Source organism: Trachurus trachurus (genome assembly GCF_905171665.1).
Source record: "Trachurus trachurus genome assembly, chromosome: 3".
NCBI classification, from domain to species: domain Eukaryota; kingdom Metazoa; phylum Chordata; class Actinopteri; order Carangiformes; family Carangidae; genus Trachurus; species Trachurus trachurus.
The window spans coordinates 11763385-11777046 of record NC_139893.1 but is presented as its reverse complement, the minus strand read 5'-3'; the positions used below and the strand labels follow the sequence as shown (position 1 = coordinate 11777046).

General features: G+C 41.2%; 1 protein-coding gene across 1 annotated transcript; it reads right to left on the bottom strand.

Moving 5' to 3' along the window:
* Window positions 1-3185: 3185 nt before the first annotated feature.
* sltm (SAFB-like, transcription modulator) lies at window positions 3186-12866 on the bottom strand. The gene is made up of 20 exons (XM_083998892.1): window positions 12726-12866; window positions 11959-12043; window positions 11812-11867; window positions 11317-11344; window positions 9255-9990; window positions 8614-8657; window positions 8399-8505; window positions 8138-8287; window positions 7906-8015; window positions 7684-7826; window positions 7483-7577; window positions 7304-7360; window positions 7060-7205; window positions 6793-6973; window positions 6484-6608; window positions 5890-6063; window positions 5276-5587; window positions 5036-5174; window positions 4223-4377; window positions 3186-4137 (listed from the first exon to the last, which is right to left on the bottom strand). Exons 1-20 carry the CDS (start codon window positions 12858-12860, stop codon window positions 4026-4028), a joined length of 3090 nt encoding a protein of 1029 aa, XP_083855018.1. The 5' UTR covers window positions 12861-12866; the 3' UTR covers window positions 3186-4025.
* Between the last annotated feature and the right edge of the window lie 796 nt (window positions 12867-13662).

Genomic DNA, 13662 nt, shown 5'->3' with positions numbered 1-13662 from the left:
AGGTTATCCAATATGTATGATTCAATATAAATGAAGAGATCACCATTTGAAGTCCTGACAATTTAAGGGCCTTCAGGGCTGTTGATTACTAACACAAAGCACTTTCAACTATATATGTAAGCAACATATAGCCTATTAGTGTACAAATTTCAATATTTTTTTATGCCAATCATTTGACAGGTCGGCTCACTTCCTCTTGGCTCACTTCTGATCCATCATTTAATATTTGGTTATCATAGTGGATCCTGCCTTGTGCACATAATCTTCTGTTTTCAGATTTACATGTCATTTACTCACCTGGCAGAAGAGTTTATCCAAAGAGATTTATACTGTACAGGTGCATCTCAATAAATTAGAATATCATGGAAAAGTCCATTTACAGTAGTTCAAGTAAAATAGCAATAGTAGTCCAGGCAATTTAGCTCATTTTGGACCCCAAAATAGAACTAATTGTCACAGAAGGTTTTTCACCATACATAATTTCTATGAGGTGTCTAGAACAACATACTAAAAGTCCTAAGAAATCCTAGTTGGGGAAATATGTTTAATTTGCATCATTATTTACTGTATAAAGTCTATGGTGCCGACAACAATACACCCCAATGGGCTATTTTTTCCCTTTACTGCTATCAGAATGAAACTTTACATGATGAAAGTATCCATGGAATGTAAAATTTTTTGTATTACAAGTTTCTTTGAAAATGAATTTGAATATGCAAATGAGCAATACACTAATGGAATATGCCCAAAATACACCTGAATAGGCTTCTTCTTTTCCTTTACTCCTACCACAATGAAACTTTACACAATGAAAGTAGACATTAAAAGTAAAATTTTTTGTATTACAAGTTTCTTGGAAAATGAATTTGAATATGCAAATGAGCAATACACTAATGGAATATGCCCAAAATACACCCGAATAGGCTTATTTTCTTCCTTTACTCCTACCACAATCACACTTATAAAACTTACTCACACAATAAAAGGGGAGCGTGCCTATGTTCCCACAGCCCTATGTTCCCACGGCCCTATGTTCCCACAGTTCTAAGGTTTTCCTCAAAATTAGGCCCTATGTTCCCACTGGACTCTCTCTACCTATCTGGACTCTATCTATCTGGCCTGTCTAGCCTCTACCGGGTCTTTTTACTAAACTTAACCAACTCTTTTCTTCATTGCCTAAACCCAACCAATGGTGGGACCAAAGGGCTGTGGGAACATAGGGCCTAATTTTCAGTGACAACAAAAGTTAGAAATGTGGGAACATAGGGCTGTGGGAACATAGGGCTGTGGGAACATAGGAATGACCCCAATAAAAGTATACATGAAAAGTAACATTTCTGTATTTCAAGTTTCTTGGAAAATTAATTTTAAATATGTAAATGAGCTCAACACAAATTGACTTATGGTCAAGAAGCCATAAAGCCATATGCAAGCAGCAAAAACAGGGGCCAAATAACTTAGTTCTTAGTCCCGCTCATATGTTGTTGAACATAGTATAACATCACACACAGTCGTTGAAACGACTTTGATGAATTCTGACTTTCTTCTGATGTTCTCTGCGAACTGGGAGGAAAGTCGTTAGGTAAGGCTTGTTCGCTAATAAAAAAATAAAGAATTTAAAAAGCAACTGGAGACAAGACTGTGCAATTCATTCTTAAGGTCAGTGTAGGTCTTTTAAGTGTGGCAAGTGACATGTGTGTATGAATAAGTCAAGTGTGGCAAGTGACAGCACTCAGTGCATAGGAACTTATTGAATGGACATGAATGTGTTGGTCCCTGTTGCTGCTTGCGGCTTTATGGCTTCTTGACCACAAGTCAATTAGTGTTGAGCTCATTTACATATTTAAAATTAATTTTCCAAGAAACTTGAAATACAGAAATGTTACTTTTCATGCATACTTTTATTGTGTGCAAGTTTTATAAGTGTGATTGTGGTAGGAGTAAAGGAAGAAAATAAGCCTATTCGGGTGTATTTTGGGTATATTCCATTATTGTTTTGCTCATTTGCATATTCAAATTCATTTTCCAAGAACTTTGTAATACAAAAAATGTTACTTTTAATGTCTACTTTCATTGTGTAAAGTTTCATTGTGGTAGGAGTAAAGGAAAAAAAGAAGCCTATTCGGGTGTATTTTGGGCATATTTGATTAGTGTGAGGCTCATTTGCATATTCAAATTCATTTTAAAAGAAACTTGTAATACAAAAAATGTTACATTTCATGGATACTTTTATCATGTAAAGTTTCATTGTGATAGGAGTAAAGGAAAAAAATAGCCCATTGGGGTGTATTGTTGTCGGCACCATAGACTTTATACAGTAAATAATGATGCAAATTAAACATATTTCCCCAACTAGGATTTCTTAGGACTTTTAGTATGTTGTTCTAGACACCTCATAGAAATGATGTATGGTGAAAAACCTTCTGTGACAATTAGTCTGTCGTAAAACGCTATTTTGCCTGGACTATAGCCCCAACCAAGTATTGAGCAAATATAGATGGACATACTTTTCAGAAGGCCTACATTTCCATCTTAATTGGTCTTTGTAATATTCACTTCATTAAATGCAAGCCATAATCATTACGATTAAAATTAATTAAATAAAGATATGAAATGTTTCATTCGGTGTGTAATGGATCTATATAATTATATTATGTATTACTTTCACATTTTGAATTGATTGACATAAATTAACTTTTCAATAATATTAAGTGAGGGACGGCACTGAAACGTCCCTCTCATAGAGACATTAATTATAGATCCTAATATAGATGTTTTATAAATTTACCTTAAGTACCATTCAGAGACAAAGGAGTACTGGTGTTTTGACTCTTTGGAAAAACAGTCTATCGGGCCGATGTTAATTTTGAGATGACAGGGAACAAATATAAGGTGAGAGAAGGAAAGAGGTAGAGAAACATCCATGACTAAATCAGTACGAGTCGACCTGCTTCTCACCATTCTGTAGTTTAATCAGCCTTTATCAACCAATTAGTGTGCAGGTAAAGCGTGTCTGTTGTGAGTGAGCAGCCCTGCATGTACAGTTCTGGTCCAGCTATAAAAAAGGATGCTGAAACCTGGGTTTTCCAGTTAATAGACCTAATAATCACCTGCAATCCACTGCAGTATCAACATCTGGAGTCCTTTAAAAAGTAAAGATTGGCCGTTTTTTCTGAATCAAATATTTTAATGCAGCCACCAAAGTAGTTCCTATTGTGTCATGAGGTTAAATGAAGCACATGGGTCCCAATCACAATGCATCTTACAAAATCCCTGTTGGCCGAGAACTGACAGAAAAATCCAAACCGCCAGAATTTTGGTCATTTGACAAATTAAGTCAAATTTCCAGAATTACTGGAATAAAAATAAATAAACATACTAAAAAAATCTGGTCCTTTCACAGAGGGTAACACCACTGAATGCCCTTCAGGAACAGACTTTAGAGTGAATTTTTATTTCAAAAGACACAGGCCTGTATGTTATTCAGCTCATGGCCTATGAGACGTACTTTGCTACAACGCAGGCTGTTGTGAAGCTTGATGTTTTAGTCATTTCAGCTAGTCTTTCAAAAACAGCAACACCAAATAGGACAAAGAGAAGTACTTCTATGTCATCTGCCTCCTCACAGAGTTAATAGCCAAATGAATGAATGTCACTTCATGAGCTACACTAAAATAAGACATGGTACACAGGAAAACTGAGTGTGACACAGGGCTATTGAAAATGTACATACAACACTCAATTAGAGAAGTTGGTTACATCACTTGAAAACTTTACTTACAAAGACCTATGACTGTACAGGAGCTTCCTAAACATAAGTAAAACATATGCACATTGTTGTTTAACAGTAACAGCAGAGAACTGTCAGGAAAAACCCTACACTGAGGTAAACACATCTCTATACAAAATAAAATAGTGTTATCAACCTCATGGCTACAAATGTGCCACCTAAAATAGTTGATAGTCTAAAAATAAAGAGTTCAGAAATTTGTCAGGTGCTTTCAAGTGGCAGCATTTGGCCACGGTTAGAACTGCCGCTGCGTTCCTTTGAAGGGCTTGAATCCACCCACGTTTCCACCACTGGGAATGGAGTTGCTGGTGATCTGTACAATTCGATTCATTCCAGAGGACGAGTGACTGCAGAAGGACAGAGTTCAAGTTTCAGATGGCTGGAATGAGAGTTTCACTTTGGCGCTCATTCACTGATTATTGTCTGCTATACCTGGAAGGTGACATCATGCTGCCTCGCGTGTCTCCCATCCTGCGGTTGTCGGGGAAGCCTCCGCCCTGAGAGCTCGACCCACCGTGCCACTCCTTCCTCAGTCCCTGCTCCCGGCTGTGGCGCTCCACCACGACCTGGCGGCCGGAGCTGAACGGCTGCAGAGACGGAGGAGATTTTGAAGTGAGGCATGTGGATGGATGAATGGCAATCAAAGATCAAGCCTGCAGTTCATTCTTATTCTGTCATTTGACATGATCTTAAAGCCCCAGTATGTAACTTATTTGACTTTTTATTAGCAAAAATAAAATATTGCTTTCATAAATACGTATTTCACTGAAGTCGAATCACACCCGCATACAAATGAAAGCTTTCTCGTACCTGAGAATGAGTTGTTACAAGTCGTTACAAATATACAAGGTGCACCGAACCGAGGCTGCCATGTTGCATCGCCATTTTTTAACACTCAGTGGTAGCGTGACCCGCAGGTAACCACAGAAACTCACCGGAGCTGTTTTCCAGGTAGCGCCTGTGAAAACTGTCACCACTGTGTAGTGTGAGGAAGGACGGAGGCACTGATGTTGCATTCAGGTGCAGTCAGGCACCAGAATGACGCCGTCAGAAAACCAACCCGATGTCATTTTACTCGACGAGAGAAAGACGGTAAAACGTGGGTCACAACATCAAGAATACGTGCATATGCATATGTGCATATGCAACCGTACCGCTAGATGGGGGTAAGTCCTACATACTGGGGCTTTAAACTGCACTGACGACATCATTTCAGATAACTTCTCTATCATAACCTCAGCTGACCTGGTCATTCATCACCATGGGTCTTCCTCCATCTCTGTCGTTGAAGCTGCTCCTTCCACGGTTGGCTGAAGAGCCTCCTCTGAGTGCCGGGCCTGGACCGTCTCTGCCGGATCTTTCAGCACGCATACGCATAGGCCCTCTGATTGGAACAGCATTGCATCAGGTCAGTGGTTAAAAACACGCATTTCATAAATTAGCTTTCACATCATGGATCTTTTTCAAAGTGTATTCATTTTTTACCGCATATCTCCTTTGTTGGAGTTCATCCCCCCATCATTCTTCCAGCCGTGGCCTCCGTCCCTGGGTGCGCGGTTGTGTGACATGCCAGGTATTGTAGCTCTAGCTCCCATGGGGTGATCGTGCATGGGCACCTGCCGTCTCTCGTCTCTGTCCCTGCGGTCGGTGTCCCGGATTTCAGCGCGTTGGGGCGGAGGCGGCTCGGCTCTGCGAACCGTTTCAAAGTTCTTGGGGTAGCGCTCAAAGCCAGAGCTCTCTCTGTGAGGCGCAGGACGGTTCTTCTTCACCTCTGGCTCACCATCAAAGCGGTTACGTCTAACAGGACAAAGAACAACACATGATTTGCCGATTTACAAAAGGTTAAGTGAATATATTCTCAGAGCTTCCACACATGTCCACACATGATGTTACCATCTTACTTAGTGTCAAACAGATAATTCTGGATGATCTAGTTAAAATATCCAATAAACAAAACAACTCCTATAATGTATTTGTTAGTTAAGTGCTGTTCACTTCCTAGAAGATAACAAAAATCAAGAAACTCACTGTCTCAGGGACTGACTGCCACTGATTGATAATGTCGCCGCCATGGCTTAACTCAGTTTCAACAATCTTACCTGTCATACGTGTTGGGCTGCTCAGCGGCGGCCTCCGGAAAGCGACCCCTCTCTCTGGGATTGAAGTTTGAAAAGCGGTTCGGCTGCCGATTATAGTTTGAGCCTTGATTCAAGCGGACATCAGATTCAGACTGCATCTTCTTATTGCCGTTCCAATAGGGTTCATCTCTCCGACTGCGAGATTAAAAATAGACACACAACATAACGCATGAGCCGTTGCCAAACCCCAGATTAGTTAGACACAATTCAAAATGATGAAAAGTTAGTTTGACTTTGACCGAAAGTTAGCTTTGTCCAGTTTTAACCATTTTGTCCCATGCCAATTGTTTTGCACCGTACCATGCAGCTTTCTCCATCTCCTTTTCTATCAGCCTGTGTACTTGAATGTGTTTGTCCCTCAGTTCTAAACAGATCCCTGATGGTTAACACTGTTCGACAGGCCACTGGCCACATCATAAAATGCAAAATACACAAGACAGGGAGCTGGAGTGTATTGAAGCTTGTGAACCACCGCTGTACAAGTTTAAACTCTTTGGTCATGAGCACAAAGCCCCCATGAAACGGCCGAGGTACAGACATTCAAACCGTACATACCCGTGTTCCACTTCACGGCCTCTTTTCAGGTTGTTTCTTTTTTCTTGCTCGTAGCGGAGCTGCTCCTGCTGCCTGCGCAGCTCCTCGCGCTCACGTGCCATGCGCTCTGCCTCTTTGCGGCGTTCCTGAAAAAGGCAATATTAAAATTAAAACTAGTACTGTATATTTAACAAAAATGGCTAACAGTTTGTTATTGGACATTTATTTCCCCTTTACAATCCTGAACTGCAGCTGTTCAACATAACCAGAACGTTTCCAGAGAAACCTGGAGGTTCGATGAGCAGGTCAATTTGTTTATGCTCACTGTACCTGCTCGATACGGATTCTTTCTCTCTCCAGCCTCTCCCTCTCCAAGCGCTCCCTTTCAAGTTTTTGTCTCTCCATCTCGACTCTCTGCCGCTCCCTGAGGAGGTTCTCCCGTTCTTCACGCTCCCGCAACAGGCGGACACGCTCGCGCTCCCGTCGTTCTTGTTCAGCAATTTCTCTGCGCCTAAAAACAGGAAGACATCCCTCGTCTTAGAATAACGCAGCAAGAAAGAATGCAGTCACTTTAAATCTAATATGAACAGTGGATACCTGCGCAACTCTACGGCTCTACGAGCACGCTCCAGACGCGACATCCGTTCGCGCATCCTTTGCTCCTTTATCTTCTCAAAAGGCAGAATGACTCTGTCTTCCCCCTTGTTGATGAAAGGTCGCGGTCTGTCTTTCATCATCTCCAACTGGAAGGGCAAATCAAAAAGTAAAGTTTAGAGACAAAGCTCAAGGCTAAAGCAAGAAAACGCTAAATCATGTGCCCATAGTATGAAGAGCCTTATACCTCTTCAGGAGGAATCAACCATTTCGGCCGCCTTTGAATATTCATGTTGACAAAGGGCTGAAAAATAGTTTCAAACAAAATGTAATTTAACATCTGAAACTTTTAAACAGTTAAAATAGAAATACAATTTGAAACATCAGTGAAAATACAATTTAATCAAAACAAATAAAAGGTCTTACTCTATCAAAATATCGCCCTCTCCTGAAAGGTTGCATTTTACCAAAATTAGATTTGCCTTTGTTATGATCGATCATCATGCCCGGGCTCTTTGCACCTAGAGAAGAAGGAAATGATCATCGGTGAGAACAGAGTCAAACTGGATTGGGTTACGTACATTAGTGATGGGAAAGAAGGAAAAAAATAAAAAATAAAAAACTTACGCCCATGCTTTCTGTCATCTTTCTTTGAAGAATCTTGTCCCAAATTTGACGAAACAGAGTCAGATTTTCCACTTCTGGCATCCTGCTTCTTGCATAAATCTTTGTCCTTATCCGAAAGTTTATCTGATTTCTTGTCTTCTTTTCTGTGTGTGAGGAGAACAAGAGGTTAAATGTGCTCTCAATCTAGACATGTTCAACTTTTCAGCCATTTCTCTCACTCACTTGTTAGTCCATTTTAACCCTGTGGAATTGCGCTTGTCACCCGACTTGCCGGGTGATTTGTCGTCTGCTTCTTTCTTTGATGGCTCTTTCTTAAATGGATCCGTTTTGGCCTGAAATGCAGTGTCAGTCAAATATAAATGCATCACAGGTCCAAAAATGTTCAATTATAGATGTCATTATGAGAGCAATTAAAGTCTGTTTGAAAACAAATCTCATTTGCTTCCTAGCTTACCCTTTCAACATAAATCTGCTGTCCATGGAGCTCTGTGCAGTCGAGGTGGGAGACACAGCGCGCCACTTCTGTACTCGAAGACATAGTCACCAGGCCGTAACATTTTGAACCAGGACTGCGGGCATTTGTAACCACCTTGGCACTAGTGACCTATTAGCAACAAATTCATTTTTAATATTTTTTGGTAACACAGAACATAAAATATGATATTTTAAAACATGTTCAATAACAACAACTATGCAGTAAATTCAGGTTATTTACCTTCCCATATTTGCCAAAGAGGTTCTTTAGATCAGCTGCTTTGGTGTTTGAGGACAGGCCGCTCACCCATATGTTGCGAGAAGAGCTGCTGTTGCTGCTGACAACTCCTGATAAAGATGTTCCCAAAACATATTCAGCAACAGTCAGAATTCATAATAAGCAATAAAAATAAACATAAAATGTTTCCCTGGGTTGACATTTGGACAGTATCTTACCCTTTTCATCCTTTGCAGCTTTCCCATCTCTGTCTCTTGAAGAGCTATAAAGCAAATGTTGCAACAACAAACAGATGATAATGAGTCATGGTAACTAAACTCTGGTGAAAAGTGGTATACATCTAGTGGAACAAAAATAAACCCAACATATTTTGTACTTTTCAAGAAAAAAAAAATCCTGTAGGCAAGACGTGGATCTGAGCCAATGTCTCAAAGGCTTCATTGCTTTTCCAGTGGTGAGATGGGTCAGGTTGTCAGCCAATTTATTCCCTGGACCAATGAAATCTTCGGAGGTTTGTTCAACTTCACAGCGAATCATTTGACCAAAAAGAAAAAGAAAAAAAAAACTGCCATCACGGAGACTAATGCTCTTTTATAATGCCTTGTGTGGAAACTGGAAAAGGCTTTAAAACTTCTGGATGGGTCAAAGTAACAAAATAAGAGGCGTTTTCTCAGCTCCTGGTTCACAATTTAACCAACTTCAGAAAAATAAATCAAAAAGTAGTAAATGGCAGGATTAGGTACATCAGTGAACATTTCCCTTATGGCAAAAAAAAAAATCTTGAGGCTACCCACAATGTTGCGTTCTTAGTGAGCTGGACTTGGTAGTAGTATCAAAGAACTGACATAGAAAGACAAACCTCTTTGCTTGACCTGATGCCCCAGTAGAGGAGGGGCCTTTCTTCCCAGAATCCTTTTCTTTGTCTCCCGTTTCAGCTTTCTTCAAGGAGTCTCTGCTGTCCTTCTTCATGGCCTCACACCTGGATCCATCGTCTTTCTTACCGCCTTTGTGGGCCTCTGTCTCTTCCTCCTTCAAGTCATCATCGGGGCTCGTCTCGGCAGAGGCCTCTGGCTCATCAGTGCCCTTCTCGGCATCTGGATCTGGAAGTTTCACATGTTTACCTGTTTCCAGGAGATCATCGCCATCGACATCTAGGGTGATGGCATCTTCATTTGGGATTGAGACGGACAGGTGATCGTCCTCGGCTTCTTTAGAGGAATTCATGGCTTCAGCGTCCAGCTCAGCCTCCATCTCTGGCTCAGTCTCCTCATCCACCTCTGGGTCAGGGTCTGGGTCTGGGTCTGCGTCCTCATCCACCTCCGGCTCACCATCGGCATCGGCATCGACATCGGCATCGACATCGGCATCAGCCTCAGCATCGACCTCTGGCTCGGCCTCCGGCTCAGGCTCGGGCTCCGGCTCTGGTTCAGCCTCTGCATCCACCTCTGGCTCAGGCTCTGAATCAGCCTCAGCCGCCACAGCTTCTGACTCCGGTTCGGCCTCGGCCTCGGCCTCAGCCTCAGGCTGAGCGAGGCTGTCCTCACTGGGTGCAGTCTTAGAATTGTCACGAGTACCATCATCTGTATCAGTTACATCTGAGGGATTTAATAAGGATAAACATGGCAAAACACAACTTTTAACATTCACATGTCGCATTAACTTGACCTAAAAAGTAGAATAGAAAGCACATTTAGTGTTAATGGTCATCGAGGGCGTAGACACCACAGGAAGACACAAAACACACAATCTTCACTGAAAATGGGAGGTGATTCAGAGCTCTTCATCTCTTGACACATGTATAGTACCAATTCATTTTCAGTGCACGCTGAACGTGCAGTTCCAGATGTTTCCCATGATGTGTGGCAATTCTTCAGGTAGAAATCTTGGACAGTTCACATAAGGAGGGAAAACTCATCAGTTCATCCTTCCAGTGGCTCGGTTACACAAAGTGCCTCCCCAGCAGGTCAGTCCACGTACAGTTATCTGGGTTTTGGAGAAACCTTGAGCATCGTGCAGAATTTCTTCAATAATCCATGTCATCAGTCTCATCACATCTCGGAATAAGGAAAAATGCTTGTTCATCATCGCATCCAACCTGCTGTAATGTGTCCCGTCAAGTGTACAAAACTGTACAATGTGTTGCTTTGGTACCGACAGTCTGTCCTTAGCAGTCCCAGGCAATGCCATATGCCAGATTACTTCACTGCACACATCATGCTGGAGCATCAGTTGGCTGGTTCATGCGTGAATTTGGATGGATGTCAGCGATGAGTGGATAAGGTCTGCTCACACACGGCCTTAACATGGCCTTTACAAGCGGTGGCCATTGCAATACCCAAATCCCCCGCCTCTTTCACAGGCTGTCTCACCTGGCAAGACCTGTGGTAATTCAGGGCGTTGACTCCTGTGGTGAAGGGAGTTGGGGCATTCAGACATACCCGGTGCTCTGGTCACAAGTCTGTCCAATGTTGTCCATCAAAATGTCAACAGGAAGGTGCAATTATTCTCCGGTTCTACAACTTGTTGTGTCCTCCTATTCATTGGATATCATAAAATGTCATGTTGTTTGTGAGCCTTCACCATTTGTTTCCATGGGGAATGTGGGAACTTTAACACCATAGGTCTATGGAAACCCACAGATGCAAATATATCTTTTCAGTAATCTGAGGATTTTGGGTACCTTAGTCAAGGCAACCCCACATCCAGTGATTCATGTGTGTACCAATTATGAAAAAAAATATTGCGGGCGGTCTTCAGAAGCGTCTTCATTAAGGATGTCCTTTGATCCCGTTAGCGTATTGAAACCTAAACTCGTGCAGCAGCTAGTAGATGCATGAAATACCACTAAATGATCATATGATATTAGCTGTAAAGAGGGACCTTTATGTTAACACTGGGCATTAGTGTGCCAGCATACATACCTTTCTCTGATTCGTACTCTTCAGTTTCCTAAAAAGAGACCACAGAAATCGTTCACTGCATTGCAATAAACACAGCAATATTCTGACTGTAAAGGTTAATTATTCCAATATAAGAAAGCATATGCTGCCACTTTTAACTCCATGATGCGACAAAGTGCAGACAAATAGGTTACTGCTTTTCCCACTAGTTCTGTGGAGCTAAATTTGTGACCTTACATGCAGTTATTCTGTGCTAAATGTAATTGAGGAGAGCTGGTATTACATGTTTAAGACATCTAAACAGTGCTAGTCTAATGTATTCTACTAATTCAATTTTAGCCACGTTAAGACCACTTTTCTACTAACTTATAGAAAATAGAGTGAGTGTTTGGGTGAACTCTCCTCATAACCCAAAATAGCTTGAGATGATCACAGTGGGAAATTCTTGCAATTTTATCTAATCATTGTGTTTGCTAAGGTGAAGGAGGTAAAGATTTTAAACAATGCAACAATCACCTTGGAAAAGGCATCTTCTTCCACTGTGGTATCCGCGTCTGAATCCATCTTTTTTCCTGAAAAATGAATTAAAAATTAAATAAAATCATTAAAAATCGTACTTAATTCACAACAGTTTCTCTTAGACAAGATCAAATGCAAAATTACCTTTGGCTTTTCCACCTTTTCGAGGTGTATCACTCGATAGCTGGATTTTAAAGTTTTCCGGGTCACCGCCTTCATCATCAATAGCCTTGAAACATAACAATTAATTTCATTTAAAAAAACAAAACAATTCAAATCTTCCATAGAACATACATAACTAACATGTACCATCCTCACTCTGAACAAATGTAACGAAGGTAATCGCAATCGATAGAAAAAACAAACACAAATCTACTAAGTTACACTTAAAACCCACACTTCAATAATGATAATGTGTATCGTATGTATCACCACGCATTTAATGAGACGGCACGCTACACGCCATCTGAACTCAATTACGACCACTCAGCAACTATGTAGCAGCAGCAGCAGCATCGATGGTCACATTGATAAAATAATAGTAATATTATCAATATACAGGTGTATTGTCGCGGCCCTTCGTGTCTGTTGTGAACAACCATCGCTTATTTACGTTACGTTACATCTTCAGTAATGTAAGTCGTCGTCGTCCTCATTCTCTCCCGGTAATCGATACACACCAATTCACCGCCAGTTTTATCGACAATTGTTTAAAAACATGGAAGTGTTAGTTGGATAATCGGACATATAAAACGAGTATAAATTAATCCAACGGTTGTGTTGTTGGCTCACGTTAAGTAGGTTTAGCAAACCGGGGCTGCAACAACACTAAGCTAACGACGGCAACTCGTCGCGTCGCATTCATTCATCAACGGGTAAAAACCATAAAAACGGCTCCGTGTTGTCGCTACCTGTCTCAGCCTCGCAAGAAGGACGCTCTTTACACCCGACGTGTCCAAATTCCTCTGTTTGAGCTCGGATTTTAGATCAACAACTCTTAATTCTGATATTTTCTTGGACTCCGTGGAAATGGCACCCGACGCCATTTTACCTCAAAGCTTACTGAACAGTGCGCGTGCGCGTGCTCAGATCAGTTCGTCTTCTCTTCGTCGTTTTTATTGGTCAACGAAGTCAACTGATGCCACGTCACCGCCTCCTACCGTTGTGGAGGAATGGATGAATGGATGAATGAATGAATGAATAAAATAAAAACAAACAAATCGGTGTCGCTCAGCATGTTGCAGTCAAAAAGAAAAAAAATCAGCAATGTATGCAGCATTTAGACTTAGACTTTATTATTGACATATTGCACAAAAAGAAATTGGTCGCTTTCCCATAGGTGCAGAAAGAATACGCATAGGCCTACAACAAGAATGAATAGGTCTAATATATTTTAATAGGTAGATATCACACACACATACACACAACATATTGCATATTGGTTTAAGGAGCATTCAAAATACACTTCCATGTTTTGGAAATAGGTGGTTTGAACAACTGTGCCGTTTTTAGCTTGTGTGTGGACAGACTGTGTGCTGTCTATATTGTTTGTTTATGTTTCTTTGTTTATCTGTTTATTTGTCTGTCTGCCTGTTAATTAGGCTATTGGACTTGGAGTCTGTGAAATAAAGCTATATAGCTATACATTCAGGGCAGTAATGGCTCTTGGGTAAAAGCTGTTTCTAGTGGTCTTGATGTAAGATCCCTGCATCTCCTGCCTGATGGCAGCAGCTCAAACAGAGGGTGACCAGTATGTTCCTGGCTTTTTTTTAAGGCAGTGGGAACTGTACAGTTCTTGCAGTGAGGGGAACTGATGATCCTCTGAGCTGTTACTGAACATGAATTGTA